We start from the raw sequence: 21,151 nt of genomic DNA, 5'->3' as shown, positions 1-21,151 counted from the left end.
CATATTTGGTGGGCAACATAAATGCTCACCACATGTCATATTAAGAGTCAAATAAGTTATATGGACTGAGTCCACATGCTGAGAAGTTTAGAGGAGGGAATGAGCAATAAAATCTAGAATACTAATTCGTTCGTTTACTCACTTATCTTTTATTCGGTGTATATGTGTAGAGTACTTCCTAGCACTAGGTACTTTTCTAAGTAATGCTCATACGTCACTAAACAATACTGACAACAATTCCTGACTGCCTGCAGATTATTTTCTAGTAGGGGAAGATTTGAGCAGGGGCTTGAAGGATGAGCAGTACTGAGACAATTAAATAAGGAAGAACATTTTCAGCATAGGGAATAGAGTTTGCTTCACATGAAACCAGAAAAAATATCGAGAAGGTAATGATGAAAAAATCACTCATGAGTATAATTTGTTTCAACTTCTATGTAATTGAGGGCCATTTATAAAAACCATGGTAGCATAGTTTAAAAAATTGTTTGGATAACATGGAACTAAGATGGGGGTTTTAAATTAATAACTAAAATTAATTAAATAGAACCTCATTTTTAATCTCTATATTCTTATTAGATTACATTATATGTGAAATGCAATGATTTAGAGATGTTTCACTGGTAATTTGCTTTATAACATGTCTTTATTTCTTGAAATGTTTTGGTAGTAGAATCATTTGAGAAATGATTATTGTGAATTATGATCGCTCCCATATTTCTAGGACTTATGTATCCCTTAAAATCTCTCAGAAACCTTAAAATTTTTAAAATTTTTTGCATATCTACAAATATGCCATCACCATTGAAAAGAAATTTACTGGTATTCTGAAGGAGGGCAAAGTAAAAAGTAAAAACAAACGTATAGCTACTTTCATATAAATAAATCAGGAAAATAAAATCAAATGCCCATTAAGATCCTTAGTTCATTTTTTACCTAATTGCTATTGACGAGGCCATCACTAAACTCTAGACTTGGATAGATGAAGTAACTCGTTGTTCGAATTACCGATCAGACTACATATTAGTGAAGACAAAGGGGTGATATCACTTATCTTGAACGATCTGTGGGGAGGGTACTGACAAGATCATCACAAAAGCAAGCGCGCGTTCGCACCTACCGTCAAGAGGGTGGGAATGTGTGATTCGACCACATGCTAGGAGAACTGTCCGTATCTGACGGACAGCACAAATGCTCACTGCTAAATGTACAAATTCAGAGTCAAATAAGTTATATGGACTGAGCAAATCTTTCGTAAATCTTTTCAGAGGATGAAAATTTAGAAGATTGATGAAAAAAACAAAAATAAAACAATGTCACCTCACACCCATCAGGATGGCTACTCTAAAAAAAAAAAATGAAGTAGAAAATAGCAGGCATTGAAGAGGATGTGGAGAAACTGGAACTCATGTGCACTGGTCGTGGGAATGTAAAATGGTGCCACCAGGACGGAAAATGCTGTGATGGTTTCTCAGAAAATTAAAAATAAAATTAGCATATGATCTAGTAATTCCATTTTGGGGTATAGCCCAAAATACGGAACAGGGATTCAAAGGTTATTCATATGCCACGTTCACAGCAGCGTTATTCACAACAGCCGAGTGCTGGGAACAACCCGGGTGTCCGTCGATGGACGAATGGATAAACAAATGTGGTGTATACAATGGACGATTTTTTAGCTTTAAAAAAGAAGCAAATTCTGAAACATGCTAAAACATGGATGAAACTTGAAGACTTTATACTAAATGAAATAAGCCAGTCACAAAAAGACAAATACTGTATGATTCCACTTACATGAAGTACCTAGAGTAGCTAAGTTCATAGAGACAGAAAGTAGAAGGGCAGGTGCCAGGGCCTAGAGGGAGGGAGGAAAGAGGAAGATAGTATTTAATGGGTACAGAGTTTTGGTTTTGCAAGATGAAGTGGAGATGGAGGATGGCCGTGGTTGCTCAACCTAACGCCATTGGACCGTGCACTCAAAAATGGGTAAGACGGCAAATCTGAGATTGTGTTTTACTGTAATTACAAATAATTTTAAAATATAAACAAAGAACAACAAAAAGAATTGTTGAAACTTCCAGACTTTGTAAAATCAGTTGCCATCAGATGCCAGTCTGAGGCATCTCATTTTATATTTTATATTAGAGTTCAGTTCTCTAATGTGGCGCTTCCACATTCCCCACTGTCCAAACCTTGATGGCTCTGCCTGCTGCTACATTCCGAGAATTCCTATCCTAATTAACATTTCAGTCTAATAAGATTTTCTGGCTCTGAAAGTGTGATCTATCAATTGCTGGCATATCTTGGGATATGGCCAGGCATAACCCAGTTAACTACGGTTAACTACAGTGGAAAAGGCAGCCTGGGAGGGGCCGGCGCACAAGCACCAGGGAACAGGTGCCAAGAAAAAATGCAGTCAGCGGAATAGGTAGCAGGGCAGGGCTACTCCGTAGGTCAGGAATGAGTATTGGGGTGGTCCGTTATAACGAAGTTGCAGGGTATCCCCACATGGAATTCTGGCAGGTGGTGACATTCTGGGGTCCAACAAGAACTTTAGATAGGCGGAAGATATTGGGGAAGGTTGTTCCTAGAAGGGAGATTGACAAGAGCGGGACAGAGCTTCAAGCCTCAAGGGAAGAGAAGTTAGCAGGTTGGAAAGGCAAAATTCCCAGCATTCAGAATCCTCGTTATCAGATCTTGCCACAGAGAGGGTCCAGAAAGGGTGACCGAGCCTAACTTCTAGAATGGGGGGCTGACGTTTACACCCCTCTTGCATAAAGTCAGGATTGACCACAGGCTGAGCCGGACATGGTTAGGGCCACGAGGACCGCGGGCTAGCCAATTAGTCAGTAAGGACTCAATAAAATTAAAGCATCCATTCTAGAGACGTTGAGCTTTGGCAGTTGTTAGCATTCTCGGCAGCTTCTCAAATATAAGGAGCCTATTAGTAGAGAATCTAGCATCCTGACGATCACAAAGCCCGTCAGAATTTAAAAACAGAACACTTCGAGGTAGAAGCAGCCTAAGCTCCATGTCCCCAGTGAAAGGAGGAGTCTTGGCGAAACCTCCATTCCCAGTATTTCCTGGTGTACTTGATGCTGTATCATCACGACTGGCCTCGTAGAGAGAAAGATCCTGGACAGAGAGAAACTGTTGGCCCCTGTGAGTGGACTCACAATCAGAAACAGAATTTCGTGTATTTAATATATATATTTTGTGCACATCATATATTATATGTAATATATGTATACACACATTGTATACAGATTGTAAACACACACACATACATATATGAGCCATTTCAATTCCGATGGGAGTGTGCACAAAACCTTGGGCCTCACAGCAAAGAGAAAACAGCTATAAACCAGCAAAAAAATCCACATGCCGTCCTTCAGTCCTGGCCGGTGTGCTCTTCAGAGTCTCTGACCTGAGCAGTGCTGGCATTTTATCAAGGAGGAAACTAAGGCTGGGAGCTGAAGTTATCTTCTCAAGACCTCTTGTCCAGGGAATGGCAGTCCTGAGGCAGAATGTAACCGTGAAGGGGAGAAGGAGAATTGGAGATCCGTGTAAGTCTCACTATGTGGTGATGGATGCTAACTAGACTTATCGTGGTGATCATCTCACAATATACACAAACACTGAATCATTATGTTGTACACCTGAAACTAATATAATATTATGTTAATTATATCTCAGTTTAAAAAAAGGCGACAACCACATTTGCCGGTATAAATTCATAGTCTTTCTAAAGAGAGATTATAATGTAAAATACAAATAAAGGCATTTACTTTTGAATTTTTTTTAGAAGGAGAGTTGGGGGTGGGGTGGTCAGGCCTAGCCCAACAGGAGCTCCCAACAGCACTCATCACCGCCTAGGAAAATCTCTGCTCTAAGAAATCTCAGCTCCAGATAGTAGCTTGGTGGTTTCCTTGCTCAGACAGCTTAGGCATTGAGAGGGAGTGACTGCCTTTATTCTTTGAAAGAAAACAAACAAAACCCCCAGGTAAAATGATAATTTGCAGGGTAACTGAGGTTCATGGCCTTTGCTGAGTTGCAGGAGGAAGAACTCCCCCCTCCAAGGAAGCCTGCTTTCCTGGGCATCACGGCTCCCCGGCCTCCAGCACTCAGCCCACGCGGCCCGATACCCTGGGCTCAGTGGCTCAGCCAGTTGGCAGGCGGCATCACCTCTACTCGTTCTTCCTTTCCCAGACTGAGGACAACGCCATGTGCCAGGGCCAGCCCTGGAAGAGGAAAGCAGGTATTTAAAATAAACTCTGGGTTCAGAAATGCTCTAATTCATAGTGAGTTATAATGACCAAGAATACATCTGTATTAGTTTTCAATTGCTGCTGTAACCAATTACCCCAAACTCAGTGGCTTCAAACAACACCTGTGTGTTATCTTATAGTCCTGGAGGTCAGAGGTCTGCCGTGGGTCTCACTGGGCGAAAATCAAGGTGCTGGCAGGATTGTTTTGCTTTCTGGAGCAAGGAGGGGAGATTCTGTTTTCTAGCTTTTTCCAGTTTCCAGAGACTTCCCTCATTCATTGGCGTGTGGCTCCCTTCCATCTTCTAAGCTAACAATGGTGAATGGAGTCTTTCTGGCATGCTGTCTATCATATTAGCATATTAATCAAAATTGTTTTAGAGTCCCAGCCTAATAATTACAATATCCCTGCCATGTCTGGCTTTGATGCTTGATCTGTCTCCTCGAACTGCGTTTTTGGTCTTTCGGTGTGCCTTGTCATTTTGTAGCTGCTGGAGATGTGTGGGTGAAAGCAAGGGCTGTCAGTCAGCCTTCAGGAAGGAGTGTGGTGGTGAGGTGTGGGGGACGGGAAGCCTGCACTCCTGTGATCAGTCCCCAGTCTTCTAGTGAGCCTGAGCCTCTGGCGCTGTGAGCTCACAAGTGTGCCTCAGTTTTTGTCTCCCCACCTTAGGGGGGAAGGGATGGCTAGAGTGGGCTAGAATGGGGCATTTCCTTTCCAAGGTCAGTGAGGCTCTGAGAGTACCCCCGCTGCTTAGGCTCTGGTTAAGTAGTTTCCTCTGAGGTCGGCCTTGTTAAGAACAAGTGCTCTGGCATATTTCAGAATGGTTCCTTTTCCTCTCCCCGGGCCGGAAGCCTGCGAGGATGTTTCTGCCGTATTTATTGTGGGAGCCTGGTCGAACTCCTGGAGGTAAGTCTCACTACTTTGGGCAGGTTGTCCTGCCTCAGCACGGGTTCCCTGGCGGTATCCTCCTGAGTCCCTGCTCAGGGAAGCTGTGATCCGGGCACACAGGCTGTCTCTCTAACCTTGCAGGCAGCAGCTTGCCCTGAGGCCTCCTTTCTCTTCGGATTTGAGAAGAGTGGTTGATTTTTCAGTCTGTTCAGCTTTTTTCATTGTTGTTAGGATGGAGTGGCAACTTCCCTTGCTTGCAAAACTAGAAACTGCAAGTCATGGGGTCTTTCTTACCCTGAATCACTCTGACTTTGATTCTGCTCTCCTGCCTCTTTTTTTTTTTTTTAAGATTTTATTCATTTATTTGAGAGAGAGCGCGAGGGCACGGGAAGGGGGATGGGTCAGAGGGAGAGGGAGAAGCAGACGCCCTGCTGAGCAGAGAGCCTGATGTGGGACTTGATCCCAGGACCCTGGAATCATGACCTGAGCTGAAGGTAGACAACCAACTGTGCCACCCAGGCAACGCCCCCCCCCCTTTTTTTTTACTTATAAGGACCTTTGTGATTGCACTGGTCCGAGCCAAATAGTCCAGGATATTCTCCCCATTACAAAATCTGTCGGTTAGCAACTTAATTCCATCTGCAAGCTTAATTTCCCCCTTGCCACATAACACAGCAAAGATATTTGCAGGTTGCAGGGCCTAGGACATGATCTTGGTGGGTGGGGGAGCGTGATTCTGCTTACCACAAGATCCTTTGTCAGAACTCTTTTGGGGGGAGGAGGGGGGTAGGCAGAAGACATGGGGGCATTAGGAGGAGAGGAATCAGGGAACCTCAAAACATCAGGGCAATTATCCCCATTTCCTGAATCCCAAGATGACTCCACAATATTCTTTAAAGACCTGTTGTTCCTTTTGTCCTTGTCTCTCGGTTCACCCCCAGGAGGGTTTAAATTTCATCTGTTTGAGGAGTGGGTTTCTCATGATATACAGACGGTATGTGTTGAAGGAAAATAAAGGGGCCAGGGGACAGTGCTTCCAAATCAATAGTTTTTGACATGCAAATTTCAGTCCTCCGTAAATGACAGAGTCTTGAGATCAATGTAGAGGGTGAAGAACGGGCAAGAGAGACGGAGAGAGAAGGAAAAAGAGAGAGGGAGAGACGGTGGGAGGAAGAAGAGACGGACAGAAGGAGGGAAGGAAGAGAAAAACGAAGCTATCAGGGTGCCTCACGTGTTCTGGATGAAGGTGGCTTCGGTTATATCTGCGCGTGCGCACCGGCTTACCGTGTACGATACAATATATGTTCCCGTAGAAACGGTCTGAACTCTAGGGGCTCCCGGGGCAGCGCAGGTGTGCGCGGGGAGGGGCTCCCCCCGCGGAGGAGTCGCCCCTCTTCACTCCTGGGAAAAGCCAATCTGCTTATTCGTGCAGAAACGTTCCAAAGGACTTTAGGGGACTAAGGAAGCAAAAAGGATGAGAATATGGAGAAAAGAGATCAGAACAGAAGAGGCAGAGATGGGAGTTGAAAGGAAAAAAGAGAAAGTGAAATGAAATGGAGAACGTTAGTCCAGTTAGATAAGAACAGAGAAAGAGTAGACTCAAAAGAAATCGGTCAGGAAGATAAGCCCACGCTCAAATGCCTTCCTGGGTGAAAGAACAAAAAAGAGAAACCTCACCAACCCGAGCCCAAACCACCCTGTGCTCAGTACTCCCGGTGCCCGTGGCCCCTGAGCCCACTCTCAGGTCCCACGCCAATGCAGGCACGTGTGGCCGCCGCGCACGCGCCACGGCTGGCCGGCGGGCCTTGGTGGCAGGTAGCCGTGGTCACCTCCAGCTGTCGCTGGGCAGTGAAATCGGAGCAGGAGGAAGTGAAAATGACAGGCGACCTGGTAGAGCGAAGGGCGGCCGGCCACGCAGCTCCCACAGTTTCTGTTTAATGCTTGCTGGAGACCCACTGGCGACCCAGACGATCAATTCCTCTCCAGCTCAGGTGCAACCGCTGTTAAGCACTAATAACTGCAGACCAAGTCCCATTAATCCTATGACATATAGGGAAAACTGGGTCTCAGTGGGGCGCAAGAAATTATGCCACATCAAGGAAGTGGCAGGCTGGACTCTGGCCACCCTCTGACCTCCTCGCAGGGCTCTTTCTACCACAAAGGCTTCTGCCCTCCAAGAACACACCTTTCAAGGACCCGTGCCTATCACACATGGCGACTATATCAGCCATTGATGCCTCAGACCTCCATGTCTCCATCCCCTACCACGTCCCTACTCTGTGGCTTGGACAAGTGGGTCCTTGGGAGTGGAGTGGGTAGGTTACATTTGGTGGAGAGTGGGGAGCCCGAGAACATGGCTTTCTCCCCCCTTCAGGGTTCCAGAATAGGCATGGTGGATAGATGAAGGCTCTCTTCCCAAAATTAAAGTGAAGCTAGAGTCTCCTTTTTTCTAAGAAGGAAATACTTAAAAAGAAAGAAAAATACTATTGTCACTTCACTCCTACATAAAAATTTACAAACACCTGGTTAAGCATTATATTCACATCCATTTTATGTCTCCCTGGTGTAACTACAATGTCAGTGTACCAGTCACTCTTGTTCTTCCTACTGTTTTTTTCCACTTTTTTTTTTTTTTCTCATTATGTCCTCAAGCACCCACCTGACTGGGAACTCAGCAAAACCTGGAAGATTCTAATGGAGAGGGCCAATTGATCCGACATGAAAGCTCTGGAAAAGACAGCCTCTCTAGTGGATGTCTGGGAACTGGATGGGGACTCCGGAGTCCTGCTCACCTGCCCATTGAAATGTCCTTGAAAAGAGAATGTCTAGAGAAGTGGGGACCGGGAGGAGGGGCATGTGGACCTCCAGAAGGTGGGTGACATGAGGACTTCCTGATCTCAGTCACCTGTTGTCTTTTCTGTGTGACAGGCTGCACTCTGGGTAAGACAGAGTGTCATCATGTCCCATCCTTAGGAGGAAACATTAGATTACACAAAATGAATCGGAAGTCTTTCCTTCACGACCTAGTTTAATAAACAAACAAGCGCTATGAATCCCCCGAAGAGGAATATGCATGAAGTCAGGGGTGGGATCCAGATCAGTGACTCCTAGAGCTCCCTTTGGTGTGCCTTTCAAGAAAAGTAACATTCAGTGTGGGCAAAATATTATTAATCTTGTCATATGGAAGAGGAAGCGGGTTTCAGAGCAGTCCGGAGAATTATGGTCCACAGAACACAAAATCATGAGTATAAACGAGATGGAGAGCTTTGGGTGTTACCCATACAAGTAAAGCTTATGCCTTCTCAGCTCCTGGTTAATCCATCTCTATACTCCATCTTTTCTGAACATTTTTTACTGCTCTTTTGGGGGGAAGGTGAGGAGGGGACAGGGCCTAGGGACCATGTTTCAGAAAACACTCTTCGGGAACTCTGACCTGGTCTACATGCAGAGGATTCGGGGTCTTTGGCAGCTAGCCTGGCTCTGCCCGGAAGTGTCTGGGCACAAGCTCTCATCCACTTGGGTTCCTTTCTGGCACTGCTTTTCTGCTCCACTGAGCAAAGCAGTGGCCCTCGGCCTGGTGCCTCTCTGACACGAAATGATGAAGAAAGAAAAGTCACTTGCACCCTGATAATGGCTGCAGGGGATTTGTTGTTTCTCTTGCTGTTTGATGAATCCTAGACACTGTGCAAAAGGTTGAGAGCTCCCAGATGGTGGAAGGCAGTGATGTCTTCCGAAGGCAATGAGCCGATGCCCTGGGGGGGCTGCTTGGCCCGAGTGGCAGTAAACTCTGCAGAAACCACTTGGAGAAGAGTTCCTTTCAATTTGCTGGCTTTTACAATGTTGCTCATTTCTGATTCACGTCACACAAGCTAGTGTGTGACAATTGCCAAGGGTGAACTTGGGCTGCGCCTTTAAGCAAACAGTGCTAACGTGTTTCAGATTACATTAACAATGCCACTCTTTCCTGNATGGTAACTCATCAAGGTCAATTATCAAGAGTATATGCTGATACTGAAAGCTCCCGGTAACACGTGTTATATATTTCTAGTTGTAATTTGGCTTAATACCAATACAAGTATCAATAAAATCTGAATGAAAAGCCTAAAACTAGAGCGCAAAGGATTTAGTTTCGCCCTGAAGATATACTAAGAGGGACAGTTGCTACACACTGAAATAGGTTAAGGGAAGTTATAGAATCTGTTTCCCTGGAGGTTCTTAAAATAAGACAATGTCTATTCTATAGAAGAATGTTCCAGGACCATGACAAAAGGACGATAGCTTAATTTAGCTGTCAAGGCCTTCTAACAAAGATCATAGGTACTCTGCTCAAGGTATCCATTGAAGAGCCTTACTGCCCAGGTGGCATTTCGACTCCTTACTGCCTTGCTGGTGCTATTTCTGTTAGGAGAGTTAGAAATTCCGTTTCGGGTCAGACTAGTCAGGTATGAACTTACTACCATTTCCACAGTGCCTTCTTCCCACTGTGGTGATTATACTGCACACGGTAAGGTAATTATTATTGTTGTTGTTACTACTACAATAATTATTGTTATTACTACCATTTTTGAGCACGCACTTACTATGTGTGAGGCACTATGCTAGCTCTTTACACACATTACCTCATTTTCCTCTCGTAACAACATCTTAAGATGAGTATTATTACATCCAACTCAGAGATATTCAAACTGAGTCTTGGAGAAGCTCAGTAGCCTGCTGATCTTACATCAGGATTCAGACCCAGGTCTTTTTGATTCTAAAGCCCATGCTTTTATGTACCACAGGTGTGGCTAATGTTTTCAACAGCACATTAGACCACGTATAAGGATGGCTCTTGTATGCAACCTCATTGGGAAGCTATGCTTTTCTGTTGGTGCTCAAAAGATGCTGGGCTGTCTTTTGGCCCTGACTTCATTTCCACAGACACTTCAGAAATTCACAAAAAAATGACATATTTTCCATCAATCCCTGAAACTTTAGGATGGAGATAGGGCTTCTTGACTATCGACTATTTAACATGTAATGGATCTCATTAGGAAAATAAAGTTCTGTTTAAAATGTTTGAAAATGTAGTAGATTCTTTTGAAAATTCTCAAAATTCTTCAAAAATCCATTGAGGACTTATCTTAAGGGAGAAGAAACCACTTGATGATTATTTAAAACCAAACTTGGCAAGTTGGGGGAAAAATCAATCCAGTTATTAAAAAAAAAAAGCAAGGCGTGGATGATAAAATAATGAGATCATTTTTTTGTGGGACTTTGTGACATGTACAACCATGTATACCTCGTATTTCCATCACAACCAACTGTATTTCCCCACACTGGTGCTCATCACAAGTCTACACAGTGACCTAGAAACATCTCACCCAGGGGCACCTGGGTGGCTCGGTCAGTTGAGCATGTGACTCTTGGTTTCAGCTCAGGTTGTGATCTCATGGGTCATGGGATCGAGTCCCAAGTCCAGCCCTGCATGGGACTCTGTGCTCAGCGGGGATCTGTTTGAAAGATTCTCTCCCTCTGCTTCTCCCCCCACTCACATGCACTCTCTCTCTCTCAAATTAATAAATAAATCTTAAAAAAGAGAGAAATATCTTACCTATTCAATGACCCGTGTCCAAGAAAGGGCCAAAATGATGACCTATAGGAAATGCATTAATTTAGCAGCTGGTGAACTTTAGAGCAAGACAGATGGTGGAGGTGATGATAGTGCATGAAACGCTTCCTCCCTCAGCAAGATTGTCAAAAATGTGCTCCTCTGCTATTTTCTCTATCAAAGAGGGGGTGGGAGGAAAGATTCTTTTATTAGTGTCTGTAACAGATATATTTTCCTTAAATAAGATGTAGGTCAGTGATAAGCATGAACTTCATGTATACTTTTTATGCATATTATAAATGGGAAAAAATTTAGCCTCATGATGAAAAAAGCATAACATTCTTTTGATAAGAATTTTGAATTTATTATATTTAAAGTTTTTATTCTGGTTCTAATAGACTTTGGATCATATGTTGGCTACAGCTAAATGTAAACAAAATCAGGCTTGTCTTCTGTCCCTGTTTTCCTCATAAACGTTTATCAGATCTGAAGTTCCCTGTTACTGTGAATGGTTCCATTCTCCTGCTGTCTCCTATGTTTCCAATCTTGTCGAGCCTTTCCCTTCTATCATTTTATCCAGAGAATCACCAATTCCCCGACTCCTTGTTCTACAGGCCTTCTCAAAGCCATAAGCCATATACTGTCTCCAATCTCCAGGTACAAGCCAGACTGAATCCAAGCTTCATATCTAGACAATGGGAAGAACTTTTTCTTCTGCACCATCAGTTTCTTCTTTATGCAAACCACCCTTCCAGCAGCAAGCACACTTTTGATCACTTGCCTGACGAAATTAAGTCAGGGTTATTCAGCAAGCATTCTATCAACTTTTTACTCACCTCATTGTCTTGTATGCCTTTACTGTGGCCATGATACTGTGGGACAGTGTGACCATTACTGTCCCTTCTCTCAAAGGCCCTCCATCTCTGAGATATCTACAAACTCTTTGGCCTGGCATTTTCCACCAACTGATGCCACTTGTGTTCCAACACTGTTCAAGATTGTCCTTTGACGTGATGTTTTCCCAGAGTGCCTGTGGTTTCCATGTTTTCATTCCTACAACCCTCTTTACCATCCTTTTAGCCCTTAGGCACTGAATTGTATAATACAACTAAGGTAGAAATTAAAAATTTATATGCAGTTGTGTTTGTATTTCTACCCTTTCCATAATTGCTCAAGTTTCTATTGTGTAAGAGTCAAATTTCCATTTTTCATGCCACACTCAGGCCTGGGGCAGTACCTAGCCCCCAGCAGGACAGGTTCCCATCTGTCCCATCTCAGTCCAAGATCATCTTTAAAAAATTCCACTTTCTCCTTAAAAATGTTGAAGTTGAAAAGTCTTTCCCTGAAAAAAAGAAAGAAACAAACAAAAAAACCCCAAAACCCAAAAGTCCTTCCCTGAGCTATGTGACCAAACTTCTCTTGCTGGATTTTTTCAGTCCACCGAATATCTTGATCTCCTTGTTAAAGAGTTTTTGCTATAAAAAAAAAAAATCATTGATCCTAAAAGCTGAGTTTTAAAACAATTCTTTCTTTTTTCCTTAAATGTTGAATGACAAAGGAGAATGTGAGATTTTTAAAAAGCACTTCTCTCTGCACAAGTTGTAAAACAATCATGCTGGAGTTAAAATGTCTATTAAGCTATTGGACTAGGATATGTTTCTTTTCTCAGTACCGAATTAAAGTACGTTCATATATATCAGCTTATTTTACCCTCGCAATAATTCTCTGAGATGGATTTTATTATTCTCATGTTATAGACAGTTGAGCTACAGGTTCCAGGTCACCCCAAGCTACAAGTAAAGTAGGATTGGTGCTTTGGTTTCTTGCCATCTAGACCTGACACCCTTTCCTATCTCCTAGCTGTTCTGCGTCCCGGGTCCCTGCTGAGCACTGAGCCTCTTGGTGAGAAAGAGACAGACGACCGCACAGCATGGTTGACGATGGTGGTGAGGCGAGCCGACTCGTGGGGAATGTGTCATGTGGGTCAGATATTACATTCCCATATACGTTTGGAACTATTTCTGGGTGTTAATTCAGTTCCGTTGTTCGTCTGTGTATTTACGGTTCGTACCACACTCTTTGTTATTGAAGCTATCTCAGTATCCGACAGGGCTAGTCCCTCCCGAGCTCTATTCCACTCCCTACGCCAGATCTTTTTCTTGCTTTAGGACCAGCTTATCTAGTTATCTAGTTTATCTAGTTCAAAACATCATTCTGAAGATTTGGGGTCTTCTGTCAAAATTGTAGATTGGGTCACAGAGTGTTGACATCCTGGTAATATTTTTTGTCTTCCTCCCGTAGAACACGTAGGATTTTTCCATCTGTGCTGATGTTCTTTTGTGTCTGTTTTGTGTTTCCCAGCACTGGTGTCTTCCGTGTTTTTACTAGATCATAAAGGTAAATCTTTTTTTAACCACTTTTAAAATGATCTCCCTCTCAGGTCACTCTCTGTATTTGAATGCTGCTGTCTTTTCCTCCTTCCCTCCCTCCTTCCTTCTGCCTCTCTCTCCCCCTCCCCCCCCTTTTATAGAGCACACTTGGGCATGCATACCAACTTCTTCATTTGGAGTCATCAAGGGCACTTAAAAGAAATTGAACACAAAGGTCCAGGACCTTCTGTGATGCCCTAAGGTGTTCTTTCTCCCTAGAAGAGCATGACAATAGGCTTCATGATGGAGGAACTTTTATCTGTTTTGTTCTTTGCAGTTTTCCAAGTGCTAGAACAGTACTCAACATATAGTAACACTCAGTGATTATTTGTTGAGTGAATGAATGAAAAACTCAATACAGGCCTCTCCCTAAATCCCTTTGGAACAACAAGGTCCTTGGTTTATGTTTGCTGGCAGGTCAAACTAACTCTGGGTATTTTGCTATAGAAAGTCTGTTTAGAAGAGAAGCCGTGCGTAGACTATAATTGTCTTCCTATGTGTGTTACACTGACCTATTTCTCCATTAAAGTATTAATAATACATGCCCAAGGCTCTACTGAAAATAAATAGCCATCTTCCTTTCTCTTCTTATTAACCACAGCCTTAATATTCACACTTGCACAATGATGGCTCTAAAACGCGTCCTAACAGATGGGTACTTCTTGAGCTGTCAGAAGGCCGATGGAGAAAATCCAGTCGATGTGTGGGTTAAGCCTGCAAAGAACAATCATCATTCTTATGAACCGTGTTATAAAGCAAGGCCCTGGGCGCTTCATCGTTCTAGTGTTTCCTGGCTGTGTAGGAGGCAAAGTGTATGCAGGAACCACGGTCACATTGTGGTTTTAAAGAGGAGTTCAGGTTGCCTTTTATGAATATGCATGAGGGGCTGGCTCTGCAGTTTTCTTGAGTTTAACTTAACCCCCACAAACCCATTTCCTGCCTATCATTTGAAGACGTTCCTTGAGGAGATTTGAAAAAGTGAGTTCTTTCTCCACTTGTGGAGCATTTTACTTTTTTTCTCCTAAAGATGACAAACTGCACCCTGATTTATTCTCATTCACTGTGAGTCACTTACTAGTCTTATTTTATAAATAATATTTTCTACATGTTACTCAGAAGCAGATGGGAAAGATCAAGGAAACACCCTCTGGAAAGAGGAAAAGGACTTCAGTCTGGCTCTGCACATTAGTGCCATTGCTCGAGTGCCCTGGAAACAGGGCTGCCACGAGGAAAGACACAGATGGCAAAGAGTCCTTGCAAAGCAGCGTTGAGAGTGGGTTTTCTTTGTTTTAGAAGTGACTGTTGTTCTGCTCTTAGTGTGAACTCTATGTACTCCGGAGAACGCAAAAAAACAAGTTGGACCCGCTTGTCTGATATTCATAAAACAGGTCACTGGGTCTAAAGGGCCCTGGGCCAGTTGGGAGCTCACGAGCACACACTTGACAATCGTTATTGCACGTTGTCTTTGTGAGAGGAAGTGGGGGAGGGGAGAGGAGCTCGAGCTCCTCGGAGCCAAGAGGCAGCTCCAGGACCCACGTGGTGAACAGCATGTGCTGGGAAATGCCAGCATGTGTCGCTCCTCAGCTTGGCATGGAGACTCCACTCCCGTTTGAGGAAATTCACAAAGCAGACAGGGAGTAGTAGGGTTGTTTGCTCCGGACAAGCAGTAACGGGTGAGGAAACGGGCAAATGGAGGTTGCTATGCAGTTGTTTTGCTGTTGATACGGGAGCAATGCCAGGCAGCACTTAGATACTGGGAACATTTTCATTATTCCGTGGAGTCCCAGCGTTTCCATACGAGAACCCCCCGCTAATGTCTTTTCCTTTAATGACAATAGTTGGGGAGAAAAATGTACCTTGTCCCTAGATGTTCTGCTTTTGTTTCTGCAGAGGCAAGTGGTCCCTTCCTGAAATCCATTACACAATCTCCGTTGTCAGAGGTGACCAGTTTCTAATGAACTGTTTTGTTTGTTTTTAATGTTAGACATTCTTTTTTTTCTCAATATAAATATTTATGCTTTTAAAATTGCTCAGCACTATTTTGGCATTTAAAGTTCATGATGTAAGAGCTGATGATTTTGCCTCGTCCTTATGTGGTGAAATAACGGGGTCAAAGTGAGGTTAACAGGATTAGAAGCCCACTTGGACTAGAGCCTTTCCTTTTTTGAAAAACGGTGGGGGGAAAAGAATGGAAGGATGGAAGGAAGGAAGGGAGGGAGGGAGGAAAAGCCTATTCAAGAGAAAGTCTTATCTGCGCTAAACCTTTTTACATGCTCTTCCCACAAATACCTTTCAAGAGTATACTCTGTACCAGGCATAGGAATGAAACAGCAATTTTGGCTACAATTTAATAATAAACTCTGGATTCTCTTCCCAAAAACTGAATCTTTTTTTCACTATGCCCCTCATATTCTGTCTCCACTGCCTTTGAAAAAATAGATTACCTGTGACTTTTATTAACACTGTCTTGTTCTATGGCAAGTTCATGGGTTGTGTTTTCCCAGTGTCCAGTTATGTCTCCTTGGCTCAGCAGTCCTGGACCACACAGCTTAACCCAGGGCCTCAGACCCATGCTGTATCTTACAAAGTCATGCAAAGGGGACTTTTCAGTGGGTTTTTTGCAGCTCTCCATCCCAGGTCTGGATCGCTTTCTTAGCACCTCTCCCAGGAGCTGTAATTGCTTGCACATTTATATGAACACCCCCGCCCCCCAGAGGCTGTGAGTACCTTCAGGGAAGGGCCTTTGTCTTGCTCATTTCTGAAGTGATGGCGACGTAATCAGCACTTAACTAATATTTGTAGAAAGAAATGAATGCTGCCCCAAACATCTTCGTTTATATATTCTGACTTTTTGGACTTTTATTTTTATGGCATTGGTTTCCAAAAGTGAGTTTGTTGGTTGAAGTCCTGATGTATTTTTAATTTTAATAGATGTTATTAGATTGCTTTCCAAAAGAAGCTGAAGCAGCTTTCTCCCATATTTCCAACAATAACAGGGTTTATTGGTCTTTTATTTTTTTTAAAGATTTTTTATTTATTTATTCGACAGAGATAGAGACAGCCAGCGAGAGAGGGAACACAAGCAGGGGGAGTGGGAGAGGAAGAAGCAGGCTCATAGCGGAGGAGCCCGATGTGGGGCTCGATCCCATCACGCCGGGATCACGCCCTGAGCCGAAGGCAGACGCTTAACCGCTGTGCCACCCAGGTGCCCCGTTTATTGGTCTTTTAAATGTTTGCCAGTTAAATAGTAAAATTGTTATTTTCCTGGCTATTAATCAGTTTGAGTATATTTTATATGTGTTTGTTGGTAATTTAGATTTGCGGCTCTGTGAATTAACTTTTTATATACTTTGTCCGTTTTGCTACATAAAGGTTTACATTTATATCAATATATATGTAAACAAGTATAAAGTCCTTTTTACCTAAAAATTCCAAGTGTAAGTATGTATCATACAGAAATATTTAGATATATAAACAAAAATGCGTGCATAAGCATCCCATTACATCCCATCTCCATGATACATGCATAAGCATCCCATTACATCCCATCTCCATGATACACGCATAAGTATCCCATTACATCCCATCTACATGATACATGCATAGGCATCCCATTACATCCCATCTCCATGATACATGCATAGGCATCCCATTACATCCCATCTCCATGATACATGCATAAGCATCCCATTACATCCCATCTACATGATACGTGCATAAGCATCCCATCTACAAACATTAGAACATGTTTGTAGTAACAGGAACTAAAGTTTAATGAAAAGAAAGTAGTTTGATGGATTATGGTATTTTCTCCTTATGGAAGAGGTTGAAGAGTTAAAAAGAATGAGGTAAATCTGCATGTCCTACGTGAAAGATTTCAGCATTTTGTTAAGTGAATAAAGCAAGTTGTAGAAGAGAAATTGCATAGTACTATCCTAAATTATATATTTATATATGCACATTGTGGCCGAAACGGTTTGACCTTAATCTTAGAAATGATGAGAAGCTGTTATTTGATCACGCTGCAACAAGCAGATAGCAATTGTAAAAGCTAGGTCACATTCCAAAAGATGCACTGAGTTTTTATAATGTGTGGAATATATGACTAGTTCAAGGTGGCAAAGAAAGAAAAAAAGAAAGAAAACTCACTGAATTCGTTCCCTGAGGGTTCAATTAGTTCTGAAGTGACTAACAAGAGGCATGATTAATTATCAATCTTATATTGCCATATGTTGGGACTTTCTCTATTATTTGAAACCTGTTTCACACACTCTGACATTGATAGCTAAAGATAGGTTACACTTCAGATGGGTGACTTCTGTGTTTGTAGTGAAAACATTTAATAGAGTCCTTATCTGTCTTTACAGATCCTCTCTGTCGTGTTTCCTAACTTAGATATAATTTGTGATAAAAGTGTATCACAAAATTTCATTTTACTTGAGATCATCCTCTCAATCTAATGAGTTAGCAAGTAAATTCTGTGTTTTATTCCCTGGATAATTAGTAGTCGCTATCATTTAGCTTTCTTATCAGTTTATTGAAAGTAGCTTAAGTTTAGGTCCAAGTGATTTGCTTCATAGGCAATGAAGTTTTACTCTTATTTAAAGGAAGACACGGGGCGCCTGGTGGCTCAGTGGGTTAAGCGTCAGATTCTTGGTTTCCGCTCAGGTCATGATCTTACCTTCTGGAGATTAAGCCCCAGTTTGGCTCCGCTCTCAGCAGGGAGTCTGCTTAAGATGTTCTCCCTCTGCCCCTCCCCCAACTTGGGCACACGCATGCTTTCTCTCTCTTTCTCTCTCTCTCAAATAAATAGATAAATCTTTTAAAAAATGAAGGAAGACACACCTTTCTAATGTTCACCTTTTGCCCTCTCGAAAAGATGACCTAACTATGCAGTTTCCCCAATGTAAGTGTGTGTGCATACGCCTGCAAACATCTTTTTGTATGTAAGCCCATAGAAATGAGCACTGTATGGACACAGATCAAATTTTTTTTTAAGATTTTATTTATTTATTTGACACAGAGAGAAAGCACAAGCAGAGGCAGAGGGAGAGGGAGTAGCAGACTCCCTGCTGAGCAGGGAGTCCAATGTGGGGCTCAATCTCAGGACCCTGGGATCATGACCTGAGCCGAAGGCAGACACTTAACCAACTGAGTCACCCAGGTGCCCCCACACATCAAATTCTTAACAGGGCCTTAGTGCAGAGACAGGGAGTGGGAAAGGGGAAATGGGTTGCTGGGAGAGTTCAGTTTTATCCTGAGTACTTCTATAATGTTTGAATTTTTTTTTAATGACAATTTTTTCATTTTTTGCTATTTGTGTAACGTTAAAACCGAAAAGAGAAAGTAACTCGTAATTAGCAAAAATCAATATTTTATATATCTCTCAGAACAATATCCAAGGAGATGGCAACTTTTTAGAATACAAGGATGCCCTTTAATTGCTGAGTAATTTTTTGGAGAACTGTATGACAGTAGTTGTACTTTTAGTATCTGTTTAGAAAAGAAATCATTATCAGAAGACTACAAGCCCATTAGTACTTCTTAATCTGAAATTTTATCTTGTCCATAGGGTTTCTCTCGAGTGTCTCATTGGCTGGCAAATGCCCATCCTCGGGTGAGTTCATCTGCGCATTTCCCTGTGTGCACCCACGCCCCACACTAGTGAGGGCTCCTGGAGAAATCACATGACTTGACCATGGGCGCTATTCCAACTCTGTGTCATCGGGCTGTGGTCCCTCACAGCTGTCCAGCGGCACTCCCGTGTTTCTCTAGTCATCTTCCCTTTCACTCAGCAGAGTAAATATTTCATATATTCACCATTCTTCTCAGACAATAGCCTCCAAATAATTCACTTCTCTGAATTTGTTTTAATTTCAGTCTTCCAGGCTGGGTCTTCAGCTCTCTGAGGGTGAGGCCTTGTCTGTTTCGCTCACAGTTATCTCTTGGGACCCTGCATACCGCTAGAGTGGGAACTCAATAAATATTCAGGCAACTGAGTGAGTGAGTGAATGATGCTTTATGACAAGTAGATGAGGAGGGATGTGGCAAGGGTTGCTGGGCAGCTTTGGGGAACCAGTGCTTGCTTGATGATGTGGAGTTGGCCTAGCACCCATGGTCGAGCCCTGTTATTTCTCCAGGGTACCTCAGTAGTGTGGGTGCACACAGGGAAACACGAGGATGAAGTCACTTGAGGTTGGGAATTTGCCAGGCTAATGAAGAGCAAGGGAGATGAGATACTAGAGAGAGAGGTTAAAGTGATGGAACATGGGATCTCTGCTGGGTAGCAAAGGAGTGAAGAAAGGAGGAGATAATAGGGACAAATAGGATGAGGATGGTGTGAAGTCCTGAAATAGTCCTGATGGCATGTGTGAAGACCAGCTAACTGAGAGCTGGAAGTGGAGAAGTGGAGGAGATTGTGGTTAGAGGGGAAATTCTTGCCTAAAGGTTTTGGAGGTGAAGTAGTCCCAGGTGGGGGGCTGAGGGTGTGGCAGAGGTTGTACGGGGCTGAATGAACAGGGGGGCCATTAGCTTTGAGAGGTCAGACACCATGAGAGGCCCCCAGGATGCTGGCTATGTCACCATGGAGGTGTTCTAGGTGGAGAGTACATCTGTTTATGGAGGAGAGTGCCACGGTTTTCAGTGACAGCAGGGACTGAGAGACTCGAAACCACATTGATGATGTGGGATGGAAAGGGATAAAGGAATTAGATACACAGGGATGCAAAGAAAAGAAATTATTATGATCTAGGTGATGTTGACTGATATTTCAAGTTGGAGAGAAGACTTAATGGAGGAGTAAATACTAAAGAGCAGTGAAAATTGCATATAATTTTCAGTTGTGTAATACAAGCAGTACATAAAACAAAAATTCCAGAAGTTCAAATACACGTTTCATTAGTTGATATTACTCGAAGATAAAAACTGAAATCATATGAAACATTTCTGAACCTCTCAGAAAACCTAACATCATCTCAAAGGGATTGACTTCTAGAAAGAAAATTGTAGTAACTTGCCAATTCCGGTTCTGGTCAGGCATTCTTAGAATACCTTGGAGTGGATTTTAGTCTCACGGGGATTCCACTTTTGGAATAGCAACGGGTCCCGACAAATAAGGCTCTAGTAAACTTTCTCTACTGAAATGCTCAGTCTGCAAATCTAGTTAATATCAGAAATACAAAAACTTCATTTCTGATACTTTGATTGCTGATGAACTTGGACTTCAATGCAAAGAAAACCACTGTTCCTTTTCTTCTTAGAAAATGAAACTAAAAACAACTGCCTTGTCAGAGTATCTATGTTCTATCATTAAATTTAAGGCAGTTTATCAAATATACATTGCATGCAGTATCTGAGTCCTTCCCTCACAGAGAGCAGTAGCTGAGGAGTAGGGACACCGCAAGAGAAAGGCTGTGATACTACCAGCAAAGAAGCCCCAGCGCCCTCCAAAGTTCAGCGTTGACTCTCAGCAAAGAGCTGAGAGCAACAGTGTAGGACAGCATTGTCCAGGAAGGCCTCCAGGCATTACATAAATTCCCAAGGAGAAAGAAAGAATTCACACCCAGGAGGGAAATTATTTATGGCATGTCAAGGGTGAAAAGGAGATTTTTTTTTTCAAGGTCCTGGTATCTCTGATACTCTGTCCTGGTGTTTGGACATATGGAGTCACCATTGCCATTAAATGATTAAAACGTGGCAGAAGACTTGGAATGTCTTCAGAGCATGTTGTGAGAAGGGCCAACACAACTCGAGTTATGCCTTTGGTACAAGTATCACGTTGGATTGTTGTCTGGAAAAGGAGTGAGATTCGGGAAACTGCATAATGAGTTCTTGTATTGTTTTCATCCTTAATTTTGTGCAAACCGCACTCAACATGCCATTAGTCGCTTCCACAAAACTCAACAAAAGTCTATATGAGGGACTGGCTAGCTCCCTTGCTAGATCCCTCCCGGAAACCTCTTAAAACCTGGATTTGACT

At 42.8% G+C, this 21,151-nt stretch overlaps 1 protein-coding gene across 3 annotated transcripts in view; it reads left to right on the top strand.

The window, feature by feature from the left end:
- The first annotated feature begins 4,830 nt into the window (after positions 1 to 4,830).
- Positions 4,831 to 21,151, top strand: part of CEP85L (centrosomal protein 85 like) — a 225,764-nt gene continuing 209,443 nt past the window's right edge. The window contains exons 1-4 of one of the 3 annotated variants that reach the window (XM_040627698.1): positions 4,831 to 4,985; positions 5,086 to 5,172; positions 7,807 to 8,025; positions 12,605 to 12,723. In XM_040627698.1, the coding sequence (XP_040483632.1) occupies positions 12,675 to 12,723 (49 nt within the window). In that variant the 5' untranslated portion in view covers positions 4,831 to 4,985; positions 5,086 to 5,172; positions 7,807 to 8,025; positions 12,605 to 12,674. Of the gene's footprint in view, positions 5,173 to 7,806; positions 8,026 to 12,604; positions 12,724 to 21,151 lie in introns of all 3 variants that reach the window. The other 2 variants (XM_040627699.1, XM_040627697.1) reach the window with 2 other exon arrangements.

Source organism: Ursus maritimus, unplaced genomic scaffold, assembly GCF_017311325.1.
Source record: "Ursus maritimus isolate PB19 unplaced genomic scaffold, ASM1731132v1 scaffold_13, whole genome shotgun sequence".
Classification (NCBI taxonomy): Eukaryota; Metazoa; Chordata; class Mammalia; order Carnivora; family Ursidae; genus Ursus; species Ursus maritimus.
The sequence above is the reverse complement of the archived record's forward strand: the minus strand, read 5'-3'. Positions and strand labels throughout refer to the sequence as shown.